The sequence below is a fragment of the Onychostruthus taczanowskii genome, unplaced genomic scaffold, assembly GCF_017590055.1.
Source record: "Onychostruthus taczanowskii isolate IOZ18803 unplaced genomic scaffold, ASM1759005v1 scaffold14, whole genome shotgun sequence".
Classification (NCBI taxonomy): Eukaryota; Metazoa; Chordata; class Aves; order Passeriformes; family Passeridae; genus Onychostruthus; species Onychostruthus taczanowskii.
In genome coordinates this window covers 1,274,729-1,296,101 of record NW_024498573.1, presented here as the reverse complement: position 1 = coordinate 1,296,101, position 21,373 = coordinate 1,274,729, and the positions used below count along the sequence as shown (strand labels likewise).

Below are 21,373 nucleotides of genomic sequence, written 5' to 3'. Positions count from 1 at the left end.
CACAGTGTCTGAGGGAGCCACAGGAAACATGGAGTGAGATGATTTACACCAGTGCGGCCCTGGGGAGAAAGAATGGGGCACCGGAGGGATGAGGCACCTGCCCTTGCTCTGCTCTCCCTCACTTGGTCTCACCTGGCCTCCCTGCCCTCACACCAGAGAACTACAGTCCCCGACATGCCCCGCGCGCGCTCCCTCGCCCATTGGCTGTCGCTGCCGGAAGCGGTCCCCTCGTGCCGGGGGCGTGGCGGAAGCCGGAAGCCGGAAGTGCGGCTGGCGCAGGTGAGTGCGGGCCCGGGGCTGCGGGCCGGCCGGGGGGGACACGGCGGGACCCGGTGGGGCCGGGGGCGATGGCCGTGATCTGCACCGGCCCCTCGGCTCCGGGCAGCGCGGGGCGAGCCAGAGGGGGCAGGGTGCGAGCCTTGGCAAGGGGCAGCCGCGGGCTGGAGGCCCTCACTGCGCCCGGGGGCTGGGCCGGGCCGGGCCGGGCCCGGGATCCGAGCTCGGCAGTTCCCGCACTCACGGGCGCAGTGTCCCGGCCCCGTGTCTCTGCACGGGACATGGGATCCGGGGAAGTTGCTCCCGCCCCGAGAGATCCGGGTTTCCCTTAGGGATGTCAAGAGCGCTGTAAAGATTTGTAAATGTGGATAAGAGCAATTAAATCATTAAGTACACGTAGATTTGTATAAATATGCAAAGGGAGGGGGCAGAGCAGGGCCGGGCTCTGCTCCAGACCCAGCAGTGGCCCCAGAGCCCCGGGCAGGGCTGAGCCCAGCAGTTCCCCTCACAGGAGGCAGTGCCAGCCCTGAGCAGAGCCCAGAGGGGCTGGAGTCTCCTCCCGGGGGTGTTCCAGAGCCACCCCCCTGCGCCCTGTGTTTGGGAATGCAGGGGGTGGCCCCAGTGCCCCCTGTGGTCCCCTCCATCCCCGGGGTGCTGGGATTCGTTTGCTGATGAATCTGTTAATGACGATTATTGAGTGTCACTCCTTTCTCATTTCCACAACCCCCTCCCAGGAGCCCAGCATGGAAGAATTTAAAGCTGCAAGCCCACTTGAGGAGTCACTGAACCACCTGAAGCTGTCAGATCAGAAGGCTCCAGAGACTGGCCCCAGAGATGCCCAGCACCCCCAGAGGCTGGGCAGTGGCTGTGCCCCCTCCCCAGGCCAGGACCCCACAGAGGAGTGTTTCCATGACTGTCAGGACTCCTTTGAGGCCAAAGCAGCTGTGCTGGATGATGAAGGGAACGCTCAGGATGACGGCAGTAGCTCCAGGAAGCAGACAGAGCTAGAGGAAGAATACTTGCTAGAACTAGAGAAAGATATGCCAGAGGAGGAGAAACAGGTAATGCAGAGCACAGTGCTGGTGTGGGATGATCTGTGTGCAGGCATGAAATGATCTGTGTGCAGTGATCTGTGTGGGATGATCTGTGTGCAGTGATCTCTGCAGTCAGTGCAGGTATGAAATTATCTGTGGCAGTGCCAGCCCTGAGCAGTGTGGGATGATCTGTGTGCAGGCATGAAATGATCTGTGTGCAGTGATCTCTGCAGCCAGTGCAGGTATGCAGTGATCTCTGTGCAGTCAGTGCAGGTGTGCAGTGATCTCTGCAGGCAGTGCAGGTGTGCAGTGATCTCTGTGCAGTCAGTGTTGGTGTGCAATGATCTCTGCAGTCAGTGCAGGTGTGCAGTGATCTGTGTGCAGTTGTGCAGTGATCTCTGCAGGTGTGCAATGATCTCTGTGCAGGTATGAAATGATCTCTGTGCAGTCAGTGTTGGTGTTTGGAGTTCTCTGACACAGAGGCACATTTAAAGCCCTTGAGTGTCTGGATTTACTGTTCTAAATTCCCTCTTTTAGTAACAAATGTTTGTGGCTCTCCTTGCTGCTCTTATTCCAGGGCAGGCTTTGTGTGCCTCGAGCAGTGGGTGGGGTGGCTGTGACTCAGAAATTTGTAATTTCAGCAACAAAGCTCTCCCTGTTGCTGCTGTGACTGTCTGTGCATCCCTTGGTTTCCCCTGAGTGCTGCAAGGTGCCTCTCCAAACCCAGCAGATTTCAGGATGGCTTTCCTAAAGGTTGGTTATGGGAATCCAGGGAGCAGGGGTTCCACTGGAATAGATCCCTGTGGATTATTGGGGCTTCAGTCAAACAAAACCACAATAAATGTGTGGGGTTGTTGGCTTTCACTGCTGTCACACTGGACAAACTCATCCTGCAGCAGGGAAGAGACAAATGCAGTTTTTCATCTGTAGAACCAATCTTTGTGTAGATGTAGAAGTTCCCTGAGGGGGAGCAGCAATACTGGGGAAGCACAACATGGGGTAGAGTCTCCTTGGAGTAGGAGTGACACTAAAAGTACTTCTGGTTTCTGCTGGAGCTGGTGGGAATCCCTTTGGATCTCTGTGCCTCAGGCTGGGCTCTGAATGGTGCTGCCAGGTGAGATTCAATAGTGAAGAATGGCAGTGTCAGGAGGTTCTGCTGCATCTTTGGAGGATTTTAGTGCAAGCCCCTGCCCAGAGCCAGGGGCATCTCTGGCACAGCCCCTCTGGCTCCCTGTGCTGCTGTTCAACTAGCCTGGAAACTTTTGTCCTATGTTTAATTAGAATTTTCTTTATTGCAGAGCCCTGAGCATCCTGGAGTCCCCCTGGGAAGTCAGGGTCTTGTTGTTGCTGTTGTAGGAAGGAGTTTGTTTGATTTGGGGGTTTTTGCCCAAAACAGGGCATCCTCCAAATGCATCTCTCAGGTGCTGAGCAGAGGGCAAAAATCCTTCCTTGACCTCACACACAAAAATCATTTCATTGCCCTTGGGTTTTTGCAGTGTGAGTGAACAGTCCCTTTTTTCTCCTTGTGTTTATTCCTGTCCAGTGAGGAGCACTGTCATCATGAGTCACACTGGGGCTGCAGCAGCAGCCTGGGACTGGAGAGCTTCAGAGAAAAACTGCTGAAAACTGGGGGGAAATTGTTCTGGAGCTGAACTCTGAAAAGAGCAGCAAGCCTGGCAATTGGCTGTGTTCATTTTCCTGCTGTTCCTGGTTTGGGTGTATTTTTAGATAATCATCTCATTTTGCACATGGATCTTTGCCTGCTGTCAAATGACCAAAATAATTGGGAATGCTGAATGTTGGCACTCAGCTTTGTGGAACTCCTCTGAAAGGGGCTATGGGAGTGCAAAACAACAACTGCTTCAAACTGGGAAGGTTTCCTCAGAGAAAGGCTGGAGGCAGCTGCAGCTCTCATCTTTCTGCAGGTTTATTTCCAGTGGTGTTGAGCAACTCTGCCCTTCAGGGTGGTTTGTGATTTCAGCTACCCAAACTGAGGGATTCTGTCTCACCAGCACCACAAGTACTGCAAAAACACACAGTTTTTATGTTCCACTGAGAGATTTATAAATCTTGCAGATTTTCAATTGTAGTTTTTTTCTCTAGTGAAATATTGCTGGTGTGTGATGCAAGCAGAGCTGCAGAACTCTGAATGCAGAGCAGAATCAGGAGCTCAGACAGTTGTGACAGCCACTGGAGTGGCCCCTTCCATGATCTCCCCTGGACAGGTCACTCCTCAGTTGCTGCTCCACCTCTGCTCCTTGTACTTGCTGCTGATGAATTTATTTTTCAAAGTGAAACATTCTTTATATTCTGATTATAAAAGATTCTGTTAAATGCTGCAGCTTTTAAGGAAAAGTCCTGCAGTCCCAGTCTGAAAACAGTGCTGTACATTCATTTACTCAGAACTTTTTTAAACCTTTAAAGCCTCCTTCCAATGACTCAAAAGGTTGGCGCTTTTTGGGAAGGGCAACGTGATTTTTTTTTAATTTATTTTTTATTGCAGCTGCAGCAAATGAGACAGAAATAGTCAGAAGTGGTTTTTGGCTGCTGAGGTGGGAGCAGCCTCTCAGCAGTCCTTGCTGGGCTCTCGTGAGCCCGTGCTGGCACACCTCAGGGGCAGTGGAGCTCTCAGGGTGGTGGGTCACAGGGACATCAAGCTGGATTTTCAGATCCAGTGCTGGTTGAAGCAGACATCAAACAGCAGCCTGGTGCTGGCACCCGGGGAGATGGATTTGATTTGGCTGCTTGCCTAAAGCACAAAACCTCCCCAGGAGCTGGTGCTGCAGCACCAGCCATGAGCTGTGGGCTCAGGGCACAAGGAGAGCTGGATGAGAGCCCTGCTCCAGTCGAGCTGATGGAGCTTCTGCTCCTCAGGTTGGGGTTTTTGTTAGCAAACCCACTGCTGTGTTGAGCAGCTGGAATAAACGGGCTCTGTGGAGTGGTGTTCAGTGTTGGGCTGTAGGAAAAGCCTCGGATTTATTCTGGAGGTGCAAAGGCAGGTCCTGGGCCTGGCTCTGGGTGGTTCAGATTCCAGCAGCTCAGAGTAAAACACTCACCTGTGCAGAGGCTGCTGCAGAGCTCAGAGGGAAGGAGCCAGGGAGGGATTGTGTGTTTTCTCTAATTACATTTCAAGAGCCCCATACAGGGAGATTTCTAAGGTTTAGCAGCAGGATTCCTTTCAGGGAGACAGCAGGGATACCCTAAGAAATCTTCTGTGCACAGAGAAGCAAAACAAGAACTTGCAGGGATATTAAGACACAAACCTGTAAGAAGTGTTCTCAAAGCCAGAGCCTGGTTCCTTGCCTGGGGTTGCACCTCTGAGCTTTTTAAGGATTGCAGTTCACCTTTGCAGGGTCTGGTTGTTGTTTCACAAGGCTGCTGCTGCTGCCTCAGCAGAGGCACTGAGCAGCAAATTGCTTTTGATGCATTCCAAGCAGATTTTTCTGGCTGCTTGTCAGTGACAGTGATGGCTTTGACGTGGGGCAGCTCTGCAGAATTAATCTGAGGACACCCAGCAGCTGTTGCAGGGTCATTGTTCAGCCTGGCCAGCCCTGTCTGAGGGACACTGAGGAGCTGATGCAGTGCAGGACTCCCAGGCCCTCAGCTCCTCCCTTGTGGCAGATGCTGTCCTGTCCTGTGGCAAGGACTTCAGCACCTGGCCTCTAATTTTGGATGTGGAAGCCTGTGTTCTGTGAGACACTCAATAAATACCCAATATTCCTCCTGAGCAGTTCCTTTGGCCTGTCTCTCCCTGTGCCCTGGGCCTGCAGCTGCCTGGATCACAATTCCTGTCCTGGCAGCAGGAAATGGGTCAGCAACACAAGCAAGAGGAGATTCTTGAGGAGTGTCTTGTGAGCAGCTCTGTAAGAATGTGATAGAACTGAATTTAAGAAATAGGATTTTTCAGTGATGCCTGAGATTCTTGCTGGGCTAAACAGTAAAATTTCCTTTTTTTAACCCCCCTGTTTTCTGCAGGCTCTAGGATTGTTAGAGAACATTGGCTTAGTGAAGACATTTCCTTTAAGCTGCCCCCTCCTCACCCTTCTTTCCTCCCTGTGCCTTTGGGTTGATCCCATTGTTTCCATAAGGGGAAGCTTCTGTATAGAATAAAACATCCTGTTCCATGGTCTGGGTTAAAGCCTGGAGAAGAACATTTGAGCAGTAAATCTGTATCTGCTGGAGTCATTAATTGCAAGAGCTGGTGAGAAAAATTTGAATAAAAGCTGGAATTAGACTCTCCCTGTGTAATTTATAATTCTTTGAGTTTTAAACAAACAAAACTCTTTTGCTGAGTGGCAATTTAATAGGAAGAGGGAAAATTCTCCCTTCATGTCCCTCTGAGTGCTGCTGTCTGATGTGAGTCCTGTGTTCAGCTGTGCATTTCTGTGGCAGACAGTGCTGCTGTCACATCCAGGCCTTTCCCCTGGTGCTGATGGATTTGTGGGCAGCTCCTCTCCTGCCCCGGGCTGTTCCTCTGCAGCACCAGGGATGAGTGGCACTCCTGCCTCTCAGGAAGAGGCACACACTTAGGCTGGGCTTAACTGGAGCTGTCAGGGAGGGCTGTGACCTCCTTCCCTGCACTGCCAGTGCTGCTTCCAGTTCTGTGGAATTTGGTGGTAGAAAGAGTAAAGTTCTTTTCCGTGGAATCCCAGGGAGCAGGGACAGGCCAGGTCCATCCCTGCCATTGCCCTGGAACCTCCCAGGTGCAGCTTTGGGTGTTTTCAAGATTTAAAAAGGGGTTTGGGGCTGACTCCAACCTTAAACTGAAATCCAAAGCCTGGGATGCAGGAGAGAGCAGTAGCTTCCCAAAACTGCAGGGGGAAGCAGACAGCTGCTAATGAGTGACTGAGAAGTGGGACTGGCAGCTGAAAAATGCATTCCTGATCTGCTTAAAATCCCAGTTTCTGCGCCCCCTCTGAACTGCAGGGATTTGGATGCCCCTGGTTTTGGTGACCTTCCAAGGGGCAGGCTCACTGGAAGTAGAATGTCTCCAGAACTGGAGCCAGGAGCAGTTCCCAGCAAAGGGAAATCCAGGGATCAGTCCCAGCACAGCAACAGCCAGAGGAAATGTTGGGCAGTGTCACAAACTTGAGGCTGTTGTTCCTTCAGCTCCCACTGGCTGCTCAAGGATTTCACTTCCAGCACTTCTGTTGCATTGCTCACTTCCCCAGGAAACAGGGAATATGTAGGTTGCTGTCTTCTCTAATAGCAGATAAATGCTGTTATTATTAAAAAAATACATTTCATATCCAAATGAAGTGTATTTACAATTATATAGTTATAAATCAATTCTAGAAAATTCTATTTTATATAATGTTTTTCTTGTTAACCCTGAGTGTTCTGGCAGAGCAGCTGAGGTGCAGGGGCTGTGTGGGATTTAAGTTTGTACTTTATTTTCACAGGGCCAGGCTGTCCCTTGTCATGACTTGAGATCATCTCCAGCAGTCCTGGCTTTGCCAGGCAGGTTTGGGTTAAATACTGATTTTTTTCTGGGTATGGGATTGGAATTCAGTACCAAATTAAAACATTTCTAATCAGACCCTGTAAGAATCATCACCACTTCTATTCAGTTCTGAACTTCAAAAAATATTTAAACCACATCACAGTCAGTGCCTGCCGTGCAATTTGTCATCTTTGCATTACTAAAATTCACAAAAAAACCCCAAACCTTCAGATTTTGCTGCCAGTGAAGAGCAGGAAATCCTGCACTGGGGAGCTGTGGCTGCCTGCAGGGCTGTGTGTGAGCAGCCCTGGGGCAGGAGCAGGCCAGGATGGCTTTTCCTGGGATTTGGGGTTCAGGCTGACCTCATTCCCTGCCAGGGAGGGAGGGCAGCTCCTGGGGTGTTTGGGGGGACACTGAGGGGCTGCTGGAGTGCTTTGGGGTTTTCCCTGGATCTCAATAAGTTTTCCCAGCCTCCCTGCAGCAGTGCAGCTGAAACAGAAATCCTAAGAGTTGTTCAGTGCTAGGAATTTCTGTTCCAGGAGTGTCTGGATGGAGGAATAAATAATGCATTTATCTCACAGCCAACCTGCTTTGCAGGGCACTGCCTTCAGCATGTGAGGGGCTCATCCATTTTTCATGCTCTCACATTTTGTGGAAAAGCCAGAGGAATTGGCTTTGAGATGTTGCTTCTTGGTCAGTGATACCTGAAATGCAATTCCATCCATGTGCAGGAAGTTCCCTATAGACTTCACCTTTTTAAAAATACTTTGGCCACTCAGTTTGGAAGTGAAAGCCATAAACCAGGGATATGTTGAAAATGTTGATCAGGCTCTCACAGAAATGCAAGCTTTGACCCATTACTGCTTTGCAGGGAGCAGAATAAATTACAAAATCATACAAAGAGCTTTTAAAAGTGCTGCTTTGTTGCTTTGTTGTTTTTCCTTTTAGCCTTTTTTAATATAAAGCTTATTCTTCTAAAGCTTTCTTGCTGCAAATCACTTTTTATGTTAGCATTTGATGTATAATTAGGGTAAACGTGTAATATTTTAAAATAATTTGGATAAAATGAAACAAAATATTGATAATACAGGTGAAACTTTTCATCCAGCATCCCTTGATTCCAGGGTTTCTGCCTCAGGACTGCTGTGAGCATGCTGTAGTTGTGTTGATAATAAAAATCCTTTCATTCTTGTGGAGCTGTAACTGAACCCTGTGCAGCAGAGAGTGCTCGTGGCACTGAAAGGCCACTTCTAAATAGGTCATGAGCAATGAAGTCAGTGGGGTTTGTGTTTCAGGCAGCCCTTCCCCTCTCTGAGGGCATCTGTGGAGATCTTTGCAGCAGGATCCTCATCTCAGCCTGCCCTGTGCTGAGATGGGGCTGCTTTGTTCAGTGCCACGAGAGGTTGGGGTCATTGTCAGCCTTTGTGCACTGCAGAATATTTAAAAATGCCTTTTTGTGAGGTCCAGGCAGGAATTTGTGTCTGCTCCCTGGAAAATGGAGGTGTAGCAGTTCCACAGTGCCTGTGCTGAGCAGGCAGAGTTCTGCATCACACAGAGATTTGGGGTTTTCATGCAGCCTGAAGTGTGGGATTTGTATGTTCATGTTTAGAAAGCACCAGGTGTGTCCCTTGGGCTGTTGTGGAAGGGCCTGGGGGTTTGTCAGCCCTCCCTGAGCAAGAACACTAGAGTTTGTGTGCCCTGTGTTTTGTGGGGTTTCTTCAAAGTGTGAGCAGTGATGGCTGCTGGAAAAGCCAGTTAATAGGCAATAGGAACAAATGTGATGGTCTGGGCAGGCATCAAAGGGGTCAGATGAGATTCTGCTGTGGAATTTCATGCCATGACTCAGTGTCCTTCCCCTGAGGCTGACCTGTTCTCGAGGTGTGCCAGTGGTCAGGGGAATCAATCCCCAAAGCCACAAAAGCAGGAGGGAGAACCTGGGATTTGGAGCTGTTTGTCAGCTCCTTGGCATAGCTGGGAGCTGCTGCAGTGCTCCACACTCTGTACTATATTTAGCTGTTTCCAAGGAGATGTTCTGTGTGATATTGATAATTGCATTAATCCTTGATTCACACAATCTGCAGGAAAGGAAACTGCTCCTTTTCCTACTGTTGGCTTTTTAATTGCTCAGTGATCTGTCATTTACAGACACCTCCATTGAAGTCCTTTGTGTGCTGGAGAAAATCCAGTGCTCCAAGCACGTTTTCTGTAGCCCTCCTGAGCTCTGTGCTGTTCCTGCCCTTGCCTGCTTTGTTTCAGGAGGGTCTGCAGTGGCAGGGGGTGGCAGGGATGGCTTGGGGACATCCTGAGTTTTCTGTGTCACAGGCTGAGCCTGAGCCTGGCCTCCCCTTGTGCCAGGGTGTTCATGGTTGAGAACACAGCTCTGCTCACACGTGCAGTTCTCACTGCACAAAGAACCTGCATCTGGGGGTTCACTTACTCCCCCTAAGAAATCTTTCAGGGCAGAAATCTTTCTCAGCCTGGACTTTTTCCTTGTGCATCTCTGAAAATAACCGGAATTGCTGAGGTGGAATTATTTCAAGCAAAACTTGTGAGACTTTACATTTAAAATATATTGTGCACAGTTGACCTGCAGTGAGTGAATTAAATGGAGCTGGAAAGGAGAAGCAAACAGCCAGTAAAAGCTGATGTGTTGGGTTAAAGCATGGAATTCTCCATGGATGCTCTCCCTCATCCTGGTGGCTGTGGAGTGGAGCTTTTTAATTGCCTTGCTGTTACACTCCAGTGTTTCATGGGTATAGAAAGTATTTCATGTCACAGGGTCTACAAGCAGATCTTGGCAGAGTTAAAACTCTTCAGGTTCTGTTTTATTCTGCTTCCCTTCCTTACTTCATTTGGAACTGCAGCTGACCTAGTTGCTCATTTCAGTGAAATACTCTGAGACATTGTCTTTCCTTTTGTAGAAAAGAAGAAAGGAGAGCACGGGGCTGAAGGAGAAAGGAAATGAGCACTTCAAGAAAGGAGGTGGGTTGGACATCTCTGAACACCCTGTGCATGGCAGAGAACCCCACATTAGCACTGAGCCATCGTGGTGGTGCTGCAGGAAGCTCTGAGGAAGACCTCACACAGTTCTTGTTGAATTTCATCACCTCTTGCATTTTTCATCCAGGGAGAGACAGAGCTATCAGACCTCCTTTAGAGTTGTTTAAATCCAAAGGTTTGGATACTAAAGCAGGATTCCCGTGAAAGCTGAGTGTGTACATACAAAACCATGGATTTTGGACTGCCTTCCAAGAGCCAGCCTTTCTTTTACTGATCAAAAAAGGCTTCCTTGGGGCTCTGAGTTGGGCCGATGGTTGTGCTTAGAATTGGTGCAAGATCTGGGGCTCTGTAGCTGTCTTGTGCCTTTATAAATTGATTTTAATGAACAAACAGAAGGGGGGAAGTGGTTTTGGCACCTGCCTTTGATTGAACCTGCTGTGGGTGGAGGATTCCCAGAGAAAGCAGAAATTGCAGGTTCCTGCTTCCCTCAGTCAGCAGGACACAGGCAGGGAATCTGTGTGCCCTGAGGAGCAGCAGAGCCTGGAGATGCCTCATGGATCCTAAGGGAACAGTCCTGGGGATGATCCCCAGCCCTGGAAGGCATCAGAGAGGGCAGGAGGGAAGGGCTGAGCCCAGGAGAGCCACAGGCCTGGAGTGTTGCTGGAGTCTCACCCCTGGCCTCTCCTTGATCTTTCCAGGTGAAGTTGATGTGGCCATAAAAGCTCCCTGCAGCCTTCAGCACTTCATCCAGAGGGATTCCACCTCTGCCCAAAGAGGAAACAATGTCAGGGATGAGAATTATATCCACTCCTGCTGCACTTGTTGCATTCAGCTCAGGAGTATATTCCTGCTTTTATTAGCAAAATTAAGTAAATCCTAAAACAATCAATTGTATTTATGAACTCAGTAATGTTCTTTGAGAGCAGCTACTGGTTCTGGTGTCACATCACCAGATATTGAGAACTGTTCCCAAAGGAGCCTCAGCCATGGTGTTCAGTGTTGGAAATGAATGGTTTGGTTTGGGTTTTGTTGCTCTGCAGATTATGGAGAGGCAGAAGAATCCTACACCAAGGCTCTGCAGATCTGCCCAGCCTGCTTCCAGAAGGACAGGGCTGTTCTGTTCTCAAACAGAGCTGCTGCAAAAATGAAACAGGTCAGTGCTGGCTTCATCCTGTGTCATGCTGGACTGGGTCTGGCACAAAGTGCACAAATGCAATTGTGAAGTGAGCAGAGCCCTCCAGGACCAGGCTGAGCCTCATCCCCACCTTGTCCCCAGCCCAGAGTGCCACCTCCAGGGCTGGGGACATGAAGAAATATGCCTTCAATGTAACAAAAGTGTTTTGTGTTCTAGGACAAGACAGAGGCTGCCCTGAGTGACTGCACCAAAGGTACTTTTTCCTCTCTGTGCTGCTCTTGTGCCAGATTTTTATACATAAATTGTGTCATTTAGTGCCTTTACTGCAGAGCTGTAATTTTGGGCATAAGAGTCTTTAAAGAACTGAACAGACAATACCTGATTTGTATCACTTATTTTGTAAAATGTCTGTCAAACCTTTCCTATCTGCAGTAATTTACTTTCTGTTCTCCTGTACCATAAGGCTGCAGTTTGTACTTGTTTTTAATAGGAAAGTGTTTTCTGTGGGGACTGTTTCCCACACCTGTGATTTCAAACCCACTTCCACCTGCCCAAATCCTGGTTTAATCCCAGGTTCCAAAGAACTCTGAGGCTTTATAGAGTTAACAGCATTATCAAGTCCCTTTCCTGCACAGCTTTTGCTTTGTCACCAGGGCTTATGTTCCCCTGTTCCTGCCCTGCACAGTTCTGTCTCTGCACCTTCTGGTGGAATCAGTTCAGCTGTGCTTTGCTTTATTGCTTCCACCCACTCACCCACCCTCGAGTGTTTGTTAAACTCCCTGTGACAGCTGGGGAAAAAATCCAAATTACCAATCAGAGAACTAATCCAGTGGCTGTGTGCCAGCACTGCCTGCACAGAAATGGGAGCTGTGCTTGCTGAAAGGGCTCCTGGAGGTACCAAATCCTCCCTGGCCTCTCTCACTGGGGCTTTGCCTGGTTTTGGAATTGCTGCTTTCTGAAAAACACCTTGAATTTTGCAGTGCCTCAGAGGGAATCAGTGTGCTTTGAGCAGGGAGCCTTCAGCTGCCAGGGCCTGACACTCCCCAGGGACAGCAGCACAGCAGAGCAATTCAGTCACCTGCAGCTTGCTGACTGTGCCATTGCCTTTGTCCTTGCCAGAAGATAAACTGGAATATTTACCTGGATAATCTGAGATTTAATTGTCCCCAGAACCATTTTAATGAGCTGGGAATTATAAAAAGGACAGACCTCTTTCTGTGATGAAAAATCCTCTTTCTGAGGTGAAATCTTTCACATTCCCTATTTCTGTGGTGAAATCTTTCACATTCCCTGTTTCTGTGATGAAAAATGAATGAAGGAATTCTTGAGGAATTACCATGTGGAGGTGACTGCTGAGTTTTGCATTCAGTCTGAGCTGCCACTGCAAAGAGCCCTGGCTGCCAAGGGAAGGAGGGGAGGAAGAGCTGAGATTCAGTCAGGATGCCCCTCTGCCAGCTCCCAGGGCTGAAATCACTGTTTGTGCATTCCCAACACAGCCTGAACTGTTTGATATTAAATTCAGAAGAGCTCCAGAAATTCTCCTGGAGTTTGTCTCCACTTGAACTGAGATAAGCGTGGCAAGGCTCATTTTCCCTGCTGTGTGTGTCTGGAGGGATGTTTAACTTTAGCTGCAATCTAATAATAGCCACTTGCTAAACACACAAAAACTGAAATATCTTGCAGGTCCTTACAGTTTCTGTAGCATCACTTAGAATCCCTGCATGGATAGGATTGCACATTTAAAGCTTTGTGATCATAAATCACTTCCATCTGTGAGAGGTTGTGGACATGAAATGAAATATGATCATGAGACTGTCCCAGGCAGCTGCTTCTGAATTCCAGCTTAGCTTTAAGCTGTGCCTCTGCTTGATCCTGAGTTACATTCTAAGGACAACTCACAAATGTAATACACACTTGAGAATTCATTTGAGGAAAGGAGAAATGTTTCAAGTACAATCCTGGGCTTTGCTTTTGTTTTGCAGCTGTGGAATTAGACCCTCACTATGTCAGAGCATTGCTGAGGAGAGCAGAACTCTATGAAAAAACAGAAAAATTAGATGAAGCTCTGGAAGATTATAAGGCAGTCCTAGAAAAAGACCCCTCAGTTCATCAAGCCAGAGAAGCTTGCATGGTAAGCTTAAGCCTTTCAGTGAACTTTGGCCTAACTTACTTATCATTATTTTAGTTCAGCTTCACACCAGTGAACCTGCAATGGATTCTGCCTCAGAAGGGAAAAAAACCTCACGTGCATCACCTGCAAATTTGTCTCTAAACCCACTCTGAATACGTTGTTACAAAAATCTTCTTGAAAGGCTTAATTGTTTTAAGTCTCCATTTGGGAAAATAAATCATTAGCAGTGATTGTGCCCCCCTTTTCCCACACTGTGGTGTTGTAAGTGACAGATTAGGAACAGCTTTTATGGCATATTAGGCAAGAAACCTTGCCTGGAATGATTTCCTGGGGGACTGATCAGTTGCACTGATGGCAGAAAATATTCTGCTTAACTCTGTGAGTGCTGTTGGTGGTGAGGGGTGACCCCATAAAACAGCTGAGCTCCCACAAAGGACCTGCTGCCTCTGGAGCTGGGCTGGGGCTTCCCCTGAGCCAGGAACAGCTCCCCAGGGAATGGGCACAGCCAGAGCTCCAGCAGGGCTTGGACTCTGCTCCAGGGATGCCCAGGCTGGGGCTGTTGGGTCTGTGCAGGGCCAGGAGCTGGGCTGGATAATCCAGGAGTCTGAGTCAGACCCTCAGGGGAGGCTGGTTCTGTCCAGGCTGGTTGGACCCCAGCACTGTCCTTGGAGCCCTGCAAAGCCAGGATTTTCTCCCAGTGGCTGTGCCCTGATGATCCCACAGCAGAGCCCCCAGCAGTGCTGCTGCTCCTTCAGGCCCAGTTCAGAATGCTCAGAGTTTATTCCTGATTTCTGTGCCTGGGCAGTGCAGAGGGTGGGGTTCACCCCTCCTGCTCCCTGAGCTCCCTTGGCCAGGCAGAGCCTTTGGCTGCAGAACCCTTTGGACAAAATGCCCTCAAATTCCCCTGCCCTGGCATTTGGTGTGTTCTGCCTTCAGCTGGTCCTTGTCAGATTTGAGGGGAGAAGCAAACTATTGAGCCTAAAGCTTACTTCTTGAAAACCTGTTAAGGAAATCCTGACAGCTATAATTTTACACTTTTCAAATATTCATCATAAATCTCTACATTTCATAATGAAACCCCCCAAGTTTCAGCTGTTGACTCCACATACCTGGTTACATCTCTGACCTGGAGGAGGCTGAGAAGCTTTGCTCTGTTGTCAGGTGAAAGTGTCTCTGCCTTGCAGGAATATCACAGGATCTTTTCCCCCTCACTGGCAATGAAAACAATGCCTCAAGAAAATCTGCAAATGGGCTTCATTCACAGTTAGGCAAATCTTCCTCCTCCCTGCCCCCAGGAATGATCTCACACTGCTCTAGGGAATGTCATGACCCTGTTAAATGACAGATTAAAATATGAAATGCACAGTCATTCTTTGATTCCTGATTTGGTACCTGCTCCAATACTTGAGCACTGTTTGTATTTCAGGAGTGCAGAGCTGGAGTTCTGATTTCAATCCTCAGTTATTTCTGACTTTTTCAATGCCAGACTTAGCAGTTTGGAATTATCAAATTGTGCTCAAATCATCCTTATTGCTGCTTTTCCAGAAAGTTTCATTGTATGGAAGCAGTGGTTAGGTTTGGGTTTCACAGGTGTGTAACTGTTGGGAGAATTTCAGCCTCCACACAGTTTTTGAGGGGTTTTAGGGCAAATGAAGAGATTTGCCAGAAGCAGCTGTACTTTGGGATAAGTATCACAGACACCAGATAAAAATGGGTGTCCATAAGGGCATTCCTGGAGTGGGAGGTGCTGGGGCTCTGCATTAGCAGTGTTCAGAGTCTGGAACTGCACACCAGGATTTGTGTCTGTCACTGCTCGTGTCCAAAAGGGGAGCATTAGTGAAAGAAGGGATCTGATTCCAGATTTTCTCTCTCTCCACAGAGATTACCACAGCAAATTGAGGAGAGGAATGAAAAATTAAAGAAAGAAATGTTGGGTGAGTAGCATGTACTTCCATAAAAACCTTCACCGTCTACTAGAAAAAAAAATGCATTAATATATCTCTTATATAAAATTTAAAGGAGGTAAATCTGAAAGGAAGTATTTGTTCAGTGTTAAACTAAACCCCTGATTTCAAAAAAATGCATTAATATAATCTCTTATATAAAATTTAAAGGAGGTAAATCTGAAAGGAAGTATTTGTTCAGTGTTAAACTAACATTTGTAGTTCTCAATTGCTTGGTTTCACCTTCAGTAAAGTGGAGACAAGGAATTCTCCCATGCAGAAAAGGCCATGAGTTCCATTTAAAGAAAGGAAACTTAAAACCCTCTAAAACAATTTCATATTGGTGTGTGCAAGAGCTGGGGAAGATGGTTTGACACAGCCCAACTGCTCAGCCCTTTCTCCCTGCAAATAAACCCTCAAAGCAAACATTCCCATGAAAGGGATAAACCAGGGCTTTCACTAAACCTGTGCCTAAAGGAACTCCCCCAGCTGGAATAACTGGGCATGTTTGATCTGGGGGCTGAAGAAATAAATGTGATTCTTTCTGTAGCACTTCCAGCCCAGAGACCTAAAGTGTTCGTGTTTGCCTTGATTTATTCAGCATTTCATTGCCTTGATTTATTCAGCATCTCATTGCTGTTTGGTTGGAGGCTGAATTGGACCTAGCCAGGGTTAGCACCAGGAGTGGAATTACCATTCCTAAGGCAGTGTTTGGCTGCTCTGCAGAAAATCAGGTTAAACAAACCCAGCCTGTCTTTCACACTGATCTTGGTATATTTGGGAAGAAGAGACTCTTTCAGCTTATGCTGATGTTTTTCTGTAATTTCTTTTCTGCAGCCTCTGATTTGCTCTGGCTTTGTTCTGCTCTGACCTAGCAGAGTGTCAGTGAGGCTTTGCAGAGCTTTACAGGATCAGAGTCTGCTTCCCCCATTGTGCTGAGAACAAGCCCCAAATAAAGCAGGTTAAGGGTGATGGGGCTATAAATAAATGACAAATGCAGAAAATCTCCAGAAGGATCAGGCCCATTGCTAGGACATGGGATGGGTTTCAGCACAAAGTAATATGAAAATAATTCCTGATCTTTGCTGAACTCCAAAGGGCCTCACTAATCACAAGGGATTTGACTGGAACAGTAAATGCAGCCCCTGCACTGCTGCTTTTTTCCTGGGTGTCAGACTAGGTGGGATCTCTTTTAACAGTGCTAATACATTAAAAGTGGCAGTTGAGATTTCAAAAGTGAGCTGGGCTTTTGGGAACCACTTCAGACTGTTTCTGTTGGGATTCTGGAGAGAGAAATCCCTTCTCAGTGATGTCACACAAGGAGTTCAAACAGCTGGAGAGCCAGACTGAGAGCAGGGTAGGACAACACAGCACCTGTGTTCACCCCCAGCCTCGTGTGTGGCAGGGTTGTCACAGCTCTGGTTAAGTGACAATGATGGTGGCAGTGGTGGCTGTCACACACTCTGAGGGGTTTCTACAAAACATTCTCCTGAAATGAAGTCAGGAATGTGGGCAGCTCCTTCTCCTGAGTGTTCCAAGGTTCCCTGTGTGCTGTTGTTAGGGGAGGCAGTGGTGATGCCATGGAGGAAGGAAACACTTCCAAGGTTTGCAGAGTGCTGCAGCTCTGTCTGAGGTCAGGAAAGCCCTGGAGGGGGGCCTGGATGGGAGTTCTGGAAGGAGTGGGAGAAGAGAAAATCAATGGAATGTGGTGGTTCTGAGATTCCTTTGGGTTGTTTTGTTGTACAGTGAATTTGTTTGAAGCTGTTCCCACTTTCCCATCCTTTCTGATGGCATTTCCCACTGCCAGGGTGGACCTGGCTCGTGGCACTGTGGCTGGAGCTGGGTGACTGGGCTTGGGCAGTGCCAGGGGGACATTCCTGCCTTCCCAGGGGGCAGCTCAGGTGCCTGGGCTGTATTCCAGACTTTTGGACTCCAGCACAGCAAGTCTGAGGCATCCTGATAGTTCCAGGCCAGGCCTGCTGCAGGAGCACTGACTCTAAACTGAAATTAGGAACAGTGTCCAGTTTGTGCTTTGGCTCCTCTGGATATTGAGCTGATCCTCAGTCAGTGAATTGGCCTCTCCTGGTTTTGTTGAGCTTTTATTCTTCCAACTCAAGCAAGGCCTGGGTTGCCCAACCATCTCCCAGTGTCCTGAAACTGGAGCTGTGTACAAACAAAGCCAGATAAATGCAGTGCATCCTCCTCCTTCCCAAGTGTGTTTCCTGTTTCCCAGGGCTGCAGCTCATTTCTGTCAGAGGCTGAACCCCCTGTGCAGTGCTTGTGTGTAAATAACTCAGAGCACACATTCCTGCTGGATTTTCCTTGTGGCCCATGTGACTGCTGAGGTTGATGTCACCAGAAACGTCCTGGTTTGTGGCCAGGCCAAGCCCACTGGTGCTGTGTGTCCCTTTTGCAAGGCTGACATTTGGATTTCAGTTCTTGCCATGAAGTTTGCTCAGGATGAAGGGACATTTGAAATCCAAGTGGCTTTTCCCTCTGTGCTTCCCTGAGCATCCTCTGCCCCAGTGACTGAGGATGTGAACAGTGATCATTTTCTGAAGGGTTTGTGTTTCTCTCCTTAAAGCAGAGATTTGCAGTCTTGTTTTGAGACTTTTATAATGATGGTGATATCTGGGACCACTCCTTTGGGGAGAGGGTGTGAGGAGAGGGGAGCTTTGGAATGGTTTTAGCAGTTTGGGGGCCAGAGCTCCTCACCTGGGCCTTGCTGCCCAAAAGAGATTTATCCAGCTACCTGAGATCAGCAGAGACATTTATCAGGCTTTGTGCCTAAAGAATTATGGGGTTTGTTTGGGTTTTTTTTTCTATTGACAGTTCTGTTGTGTTTGCAGCTGAGCTGCTAAACCCCAACCCTGCACAAGGTGATTTTCAGTAGTTAAATCAGAGCCAAATTACAGTTACAGTTCAATCCTCATTTACCATTTAGGGAAGGGAGAAGGATTTGCCCTTGCTCTTTTAATTGCTTAAAAATGTTGGTAATACAAGAAGTTACACAGAGAAGAGACCTCATCAGGAAATTTGTCTTTTCTCCAAAAGAATTCTTTACACAAGCAAGATGGAGCTTTTCAACTTCCAAACCCCACATTAGCACCAGCAACTAAGCCAGAATTATTGCCAGAAAGACTGAATAGCAATTAATTTTGGCTGTTACATCTTAATGTAAATTGTGAGTAATCTTTTCCTGCATCTGCCTCATTCAATAGGGTGTTGAATTGCAGTTTAGGTGAGTGATGAATCTCAGACTTCTGAGCCCTAAATTGATTTTTACAGTTCTGTTTTCTTGTTAACCTCTGAATATTTGCTTTGGTGAAAAAACCTGAATGTGCTGGAGTTGCAGGTGGAACATAAACAGAGCGTGTTTGAAAGAAAAAGAGCAAAATGTGTGAGAATAAGGGCAGAGGGAGGAGAGGGTGACCCTGCCTGGGGACAGGGAGTGCTGGAGGCTGGGCAGCCTCTGCAGCTGAGTCCCAGCTCCACATGGTGCCTTTTCCTTCCTCCCAGCACAGGCTGTGAGGGAGCTTTTCTTTAGGAGGGGGTTGCAGTTCACTACAGCCCTTAATTTAGGGCTGAAAGGAGCTGTGGGAGGAGGAGACAGAGCTCCCCTACAATGCTGGCTCTGTGTGTGCCAGGAGAGCAGCAGCAGCTCCGGGCTGCAGTGCCCGGAAAAGCCAAGGCTTTCTTCTGCCTCATTAACAATTAATTCAGTGTGGCTGCCCCACAGCCTGCCTGGGGAGGGACAGAGCAGGAAGGTGAGCTGGGATGTGCTGCTGGAATTATCATAAAGCCCAAATCTGTGCTGTGCTGGGGAGCTGCTCCAGCTGCAGGGTGGGTCCCGAGGCAGTCAGGGGTGTTTATGGGTTTGGAAATGAGCATCCAGCTCCCTGCAAGTGGGAAAAACCTCTCCAGTGTCCTGCCAGGCCAGCTCTGCTCTCCTGCCCAGCTGCAGGGCTGGGGGGCTCCAGCCATGCCAGATTCCTCAGGATTCTCCACTGAGACACTGCTCACCCCACACCTGAAGCTCAGCCTTGGCCAAATGTTTGTCCAGAAGTACAAAAAAACCTCTTCATGTCACTCAGATGCTACCAAAATGCTTTTATGGCCAAAATGCTTTTATAGCCAAAATGCTATGTTTGTCCAGAAGTACAAAAAAACCTCTTCATGTCACTCAGATGCTACCGAAATGCTTTTATAGCCAAAATGCCTTCAGGATGCTGCATGAAGGGATGAATGCCATAGTTAATTTATCTTCATGCTACCGAAATGCTTTTATAGCCAAAATGCCTTCAGGATGCTGCATGAAGGGATGAATGTCATAGTTAATTTATCTTCAACAAGTGTAGCTTAAAAAAAAAAAGTACAAAGAGGTGAATCCTACCTGAGCTGCTGCTGGACTGACTTTGGCCACATCCCTGAACCACCTCATCTGTGAATTCCCATTAAAAAAATCAAGGAAGGAAACTTGTGTCTCCCCACCCATTTGCTTTGGTGGGCTCCGGGGTAGGGTTGTCTTTTTCCAGATACTGGGAAGAAATCCTTCCCTGTGAGGATGGGCAGGCCCTGGCACAGGGTGCCCAGAGCAGCTGTGGCTGCCCCTGGATCCCTGGCAGTGCCCAAGGCCAGGCTGGACAGGGCTGGGAGCACCTGGGACAGGGGAAGGTGTCCCTGCCATGGCAGGGGTAAAATAGATGATTTTAAGGTCCCTTCCAGCCCAAACCTTTCCAGGATTTCCAGTGTGTCCCTGCCCCAGAGGCCCAGGTGAGGTGAGCACAGTGCCAGGGTGTTCTCAGGACTCCAAGCCCCTCCAGGCAGGAATAGCTGTGGCATTCCCAGGTGTTGTTCCAGGCCCTTGGCTGCTGCAGCTGCTCAGTGGATTTTCCATGGCAGCAATTTCTGTTGTCACACTCAGCTCCCAGCAAAACAAAACCCATTCCCTGAGGATCAGTGCAGGTGGGAGCTTTTGGAAAGATGGGGCTTGCCTGGGGAGGCAAACCTTGAGAAGGCTTCAACTTGTCCAAACTTCTGCTTTTCCTTTGGGAAATCTACAGTTCTACATTGAAACCAGGAGGAAAAGAATGTTTTTATTTGAAAACTGGCCATCTTCTTCCTTTGTGTTGTCATGCCAGGGGTTTGTGTGCAGCCAGCAGTGAAGTTGTTACCTCTGCTTCCTGTTTCACTTTATCTCATCTGTAATTTCTATTTAGGATTTTTTAAAGGGATGTCCTTTTGTTGTCCTTCCCCTCTTACAGCTGTAGCAAGATCCATTTTCCAGAGTCAGGAATCTGTGTGATCCATATACTGACAGGACTTTATTAACTCTCATACTCTGTGGATATTTAACAGTGATTATTTAATTCCTGCTAAGAGCCTAAATATTACCAAAATACAGAGATTTCCTCAGCATTTACCTGTGCTGGATAAATCAGCAGGGCTGGGCTGCAGGTGGGTGTAATTCCACGGGATTTTCCTCTGCTCAGCTCTCACTGTGTTCTCTTGGAATGTCTCTGCAGGCAAACTGAAGGATCTGGGTAATTTGGTGCTGCGCCCCTTTGGCCTGTCAACAGAGAACTTCCAGATCAAACAGGATTCATCTACTGGCTCCTACTCCATCAACTTTGTTCAAAACCCCAACAACAACAGATAACATGGATTCAGTGTGGCTCTGCTCATCCCGTGCCAGGATCCAGCAAACCAACACCCTCCACCCCCAGGGCAAGAGGAGACTCAGCAAACTCATTTCCCAGCTTGTGAAATTATTTGCAATGTGGATGTAAAGCAACTCATTCAACTTCTCATAGTGATAGCTGTGTCCAGTGTGTGATTTATTAATTTTTTATTTATTTCTTTTTCCCCTTCCCTCGCGGTGTTTGGCTTTTCCAAGAGGCAGTTCCTTGGTTTGGCCCACTCAGTGCTGGCAGCAGCAGCTCAGGGGAATCCAAAGGCTGGGACAAAGGCTGGTGGTGTCCTGGGAATGGGGAGATCCAGCAGCAGCACTGCCCCACCCTCAGCTGGGTGGGACTGGCACCCCTGGCCACAGCTCTGCCCTGCAATCATGGATCTTCTAATAAAGGCTTGGTACTTCTGCTCTTGGGCTTGTGAGGTTCTTGCCTGGGCTGAGCCCTCCCCAAGGGGGGGTTGGTGTTGAAGGCCCCACAGATAACACCTGGCAGGACATCCATAGGAAGCAGGGGGGTTTTGGCCCTGCTTGCAGCAATGCTGTCATTTAAGTTCATGCTACCCTTCCAGCAGTTTGTTTACTGGGTATTCATTTTTCTGAAGGCAGCAAAGACATTTTGTGCCTCCCTGTCCATCTGCACACCTTGTAAAGGTACCTCCAAATGAAATGTGCTTGTCTCAGATCTATTCATGTTGCAGGGATGCACAGGAGCTGATTGC

The 21,373-nt window shown here is 48.3% G+C and overlaps 1 protein-coding gene across 1 annotated transcript; it reads left to right on the top strand.

Annotated features, from left to right (window-relative positions):
• Nucleotides 1-240: 240 nt before the first annotated feature.
• On the top strand, nt 241-21,061 carry TTC1 (tetratricopeptide repeat domain 1). Its single transcript, XM_041397762.1, has 8 exons — nt 241-279; nt 1,011-1,337; nt 9,675-9,735; nt 10,794-10,906; nt 11,105-11,141; nt 12,871-13,019; nt 14,899-14,953; nt 20,488-21,061. The coding sequence occupies exons 2-8, from the start codon at nt 1,020-1,022 to the stop codon at nt 20,619-20,621; spliced, it is 867 nt and encodes a 288-aa protein (XP_041253696.1). The 5' UTR covers nt 241-279; nt 1,011-1,019; the 3' UTR covers nt 20,622-21,061.
• The last annotated feature ends 312 nt before the right edge of the window (nt 21,062-21,373 follow it).

Bases quoted from the DNA above. Each gene is read 5' to 3' on its own strand.
- TTC1 (XM_041397762.1), top strand. From the start codon at position 1,020: ATGGAAGAATTTAAAGCTGCAAGCCCACTTGAGGAGTCACTGAACCAC. The intron at 1,338-9,674 runs GTAATGCAGAGC...TTCCTTTTGTAG, and splicing joins TGCCAGAGGAGGAGAAACAG to AAAAGAAGAAAGGAGAGCAC. The intron at 14,954-20,487 runs GTGAGTAGCATG...ATGTCTCTGCAG, and splicing joins ATTAAAGAAAGAAATGTTGG to GCAAACTGAAGGATCTGGGT.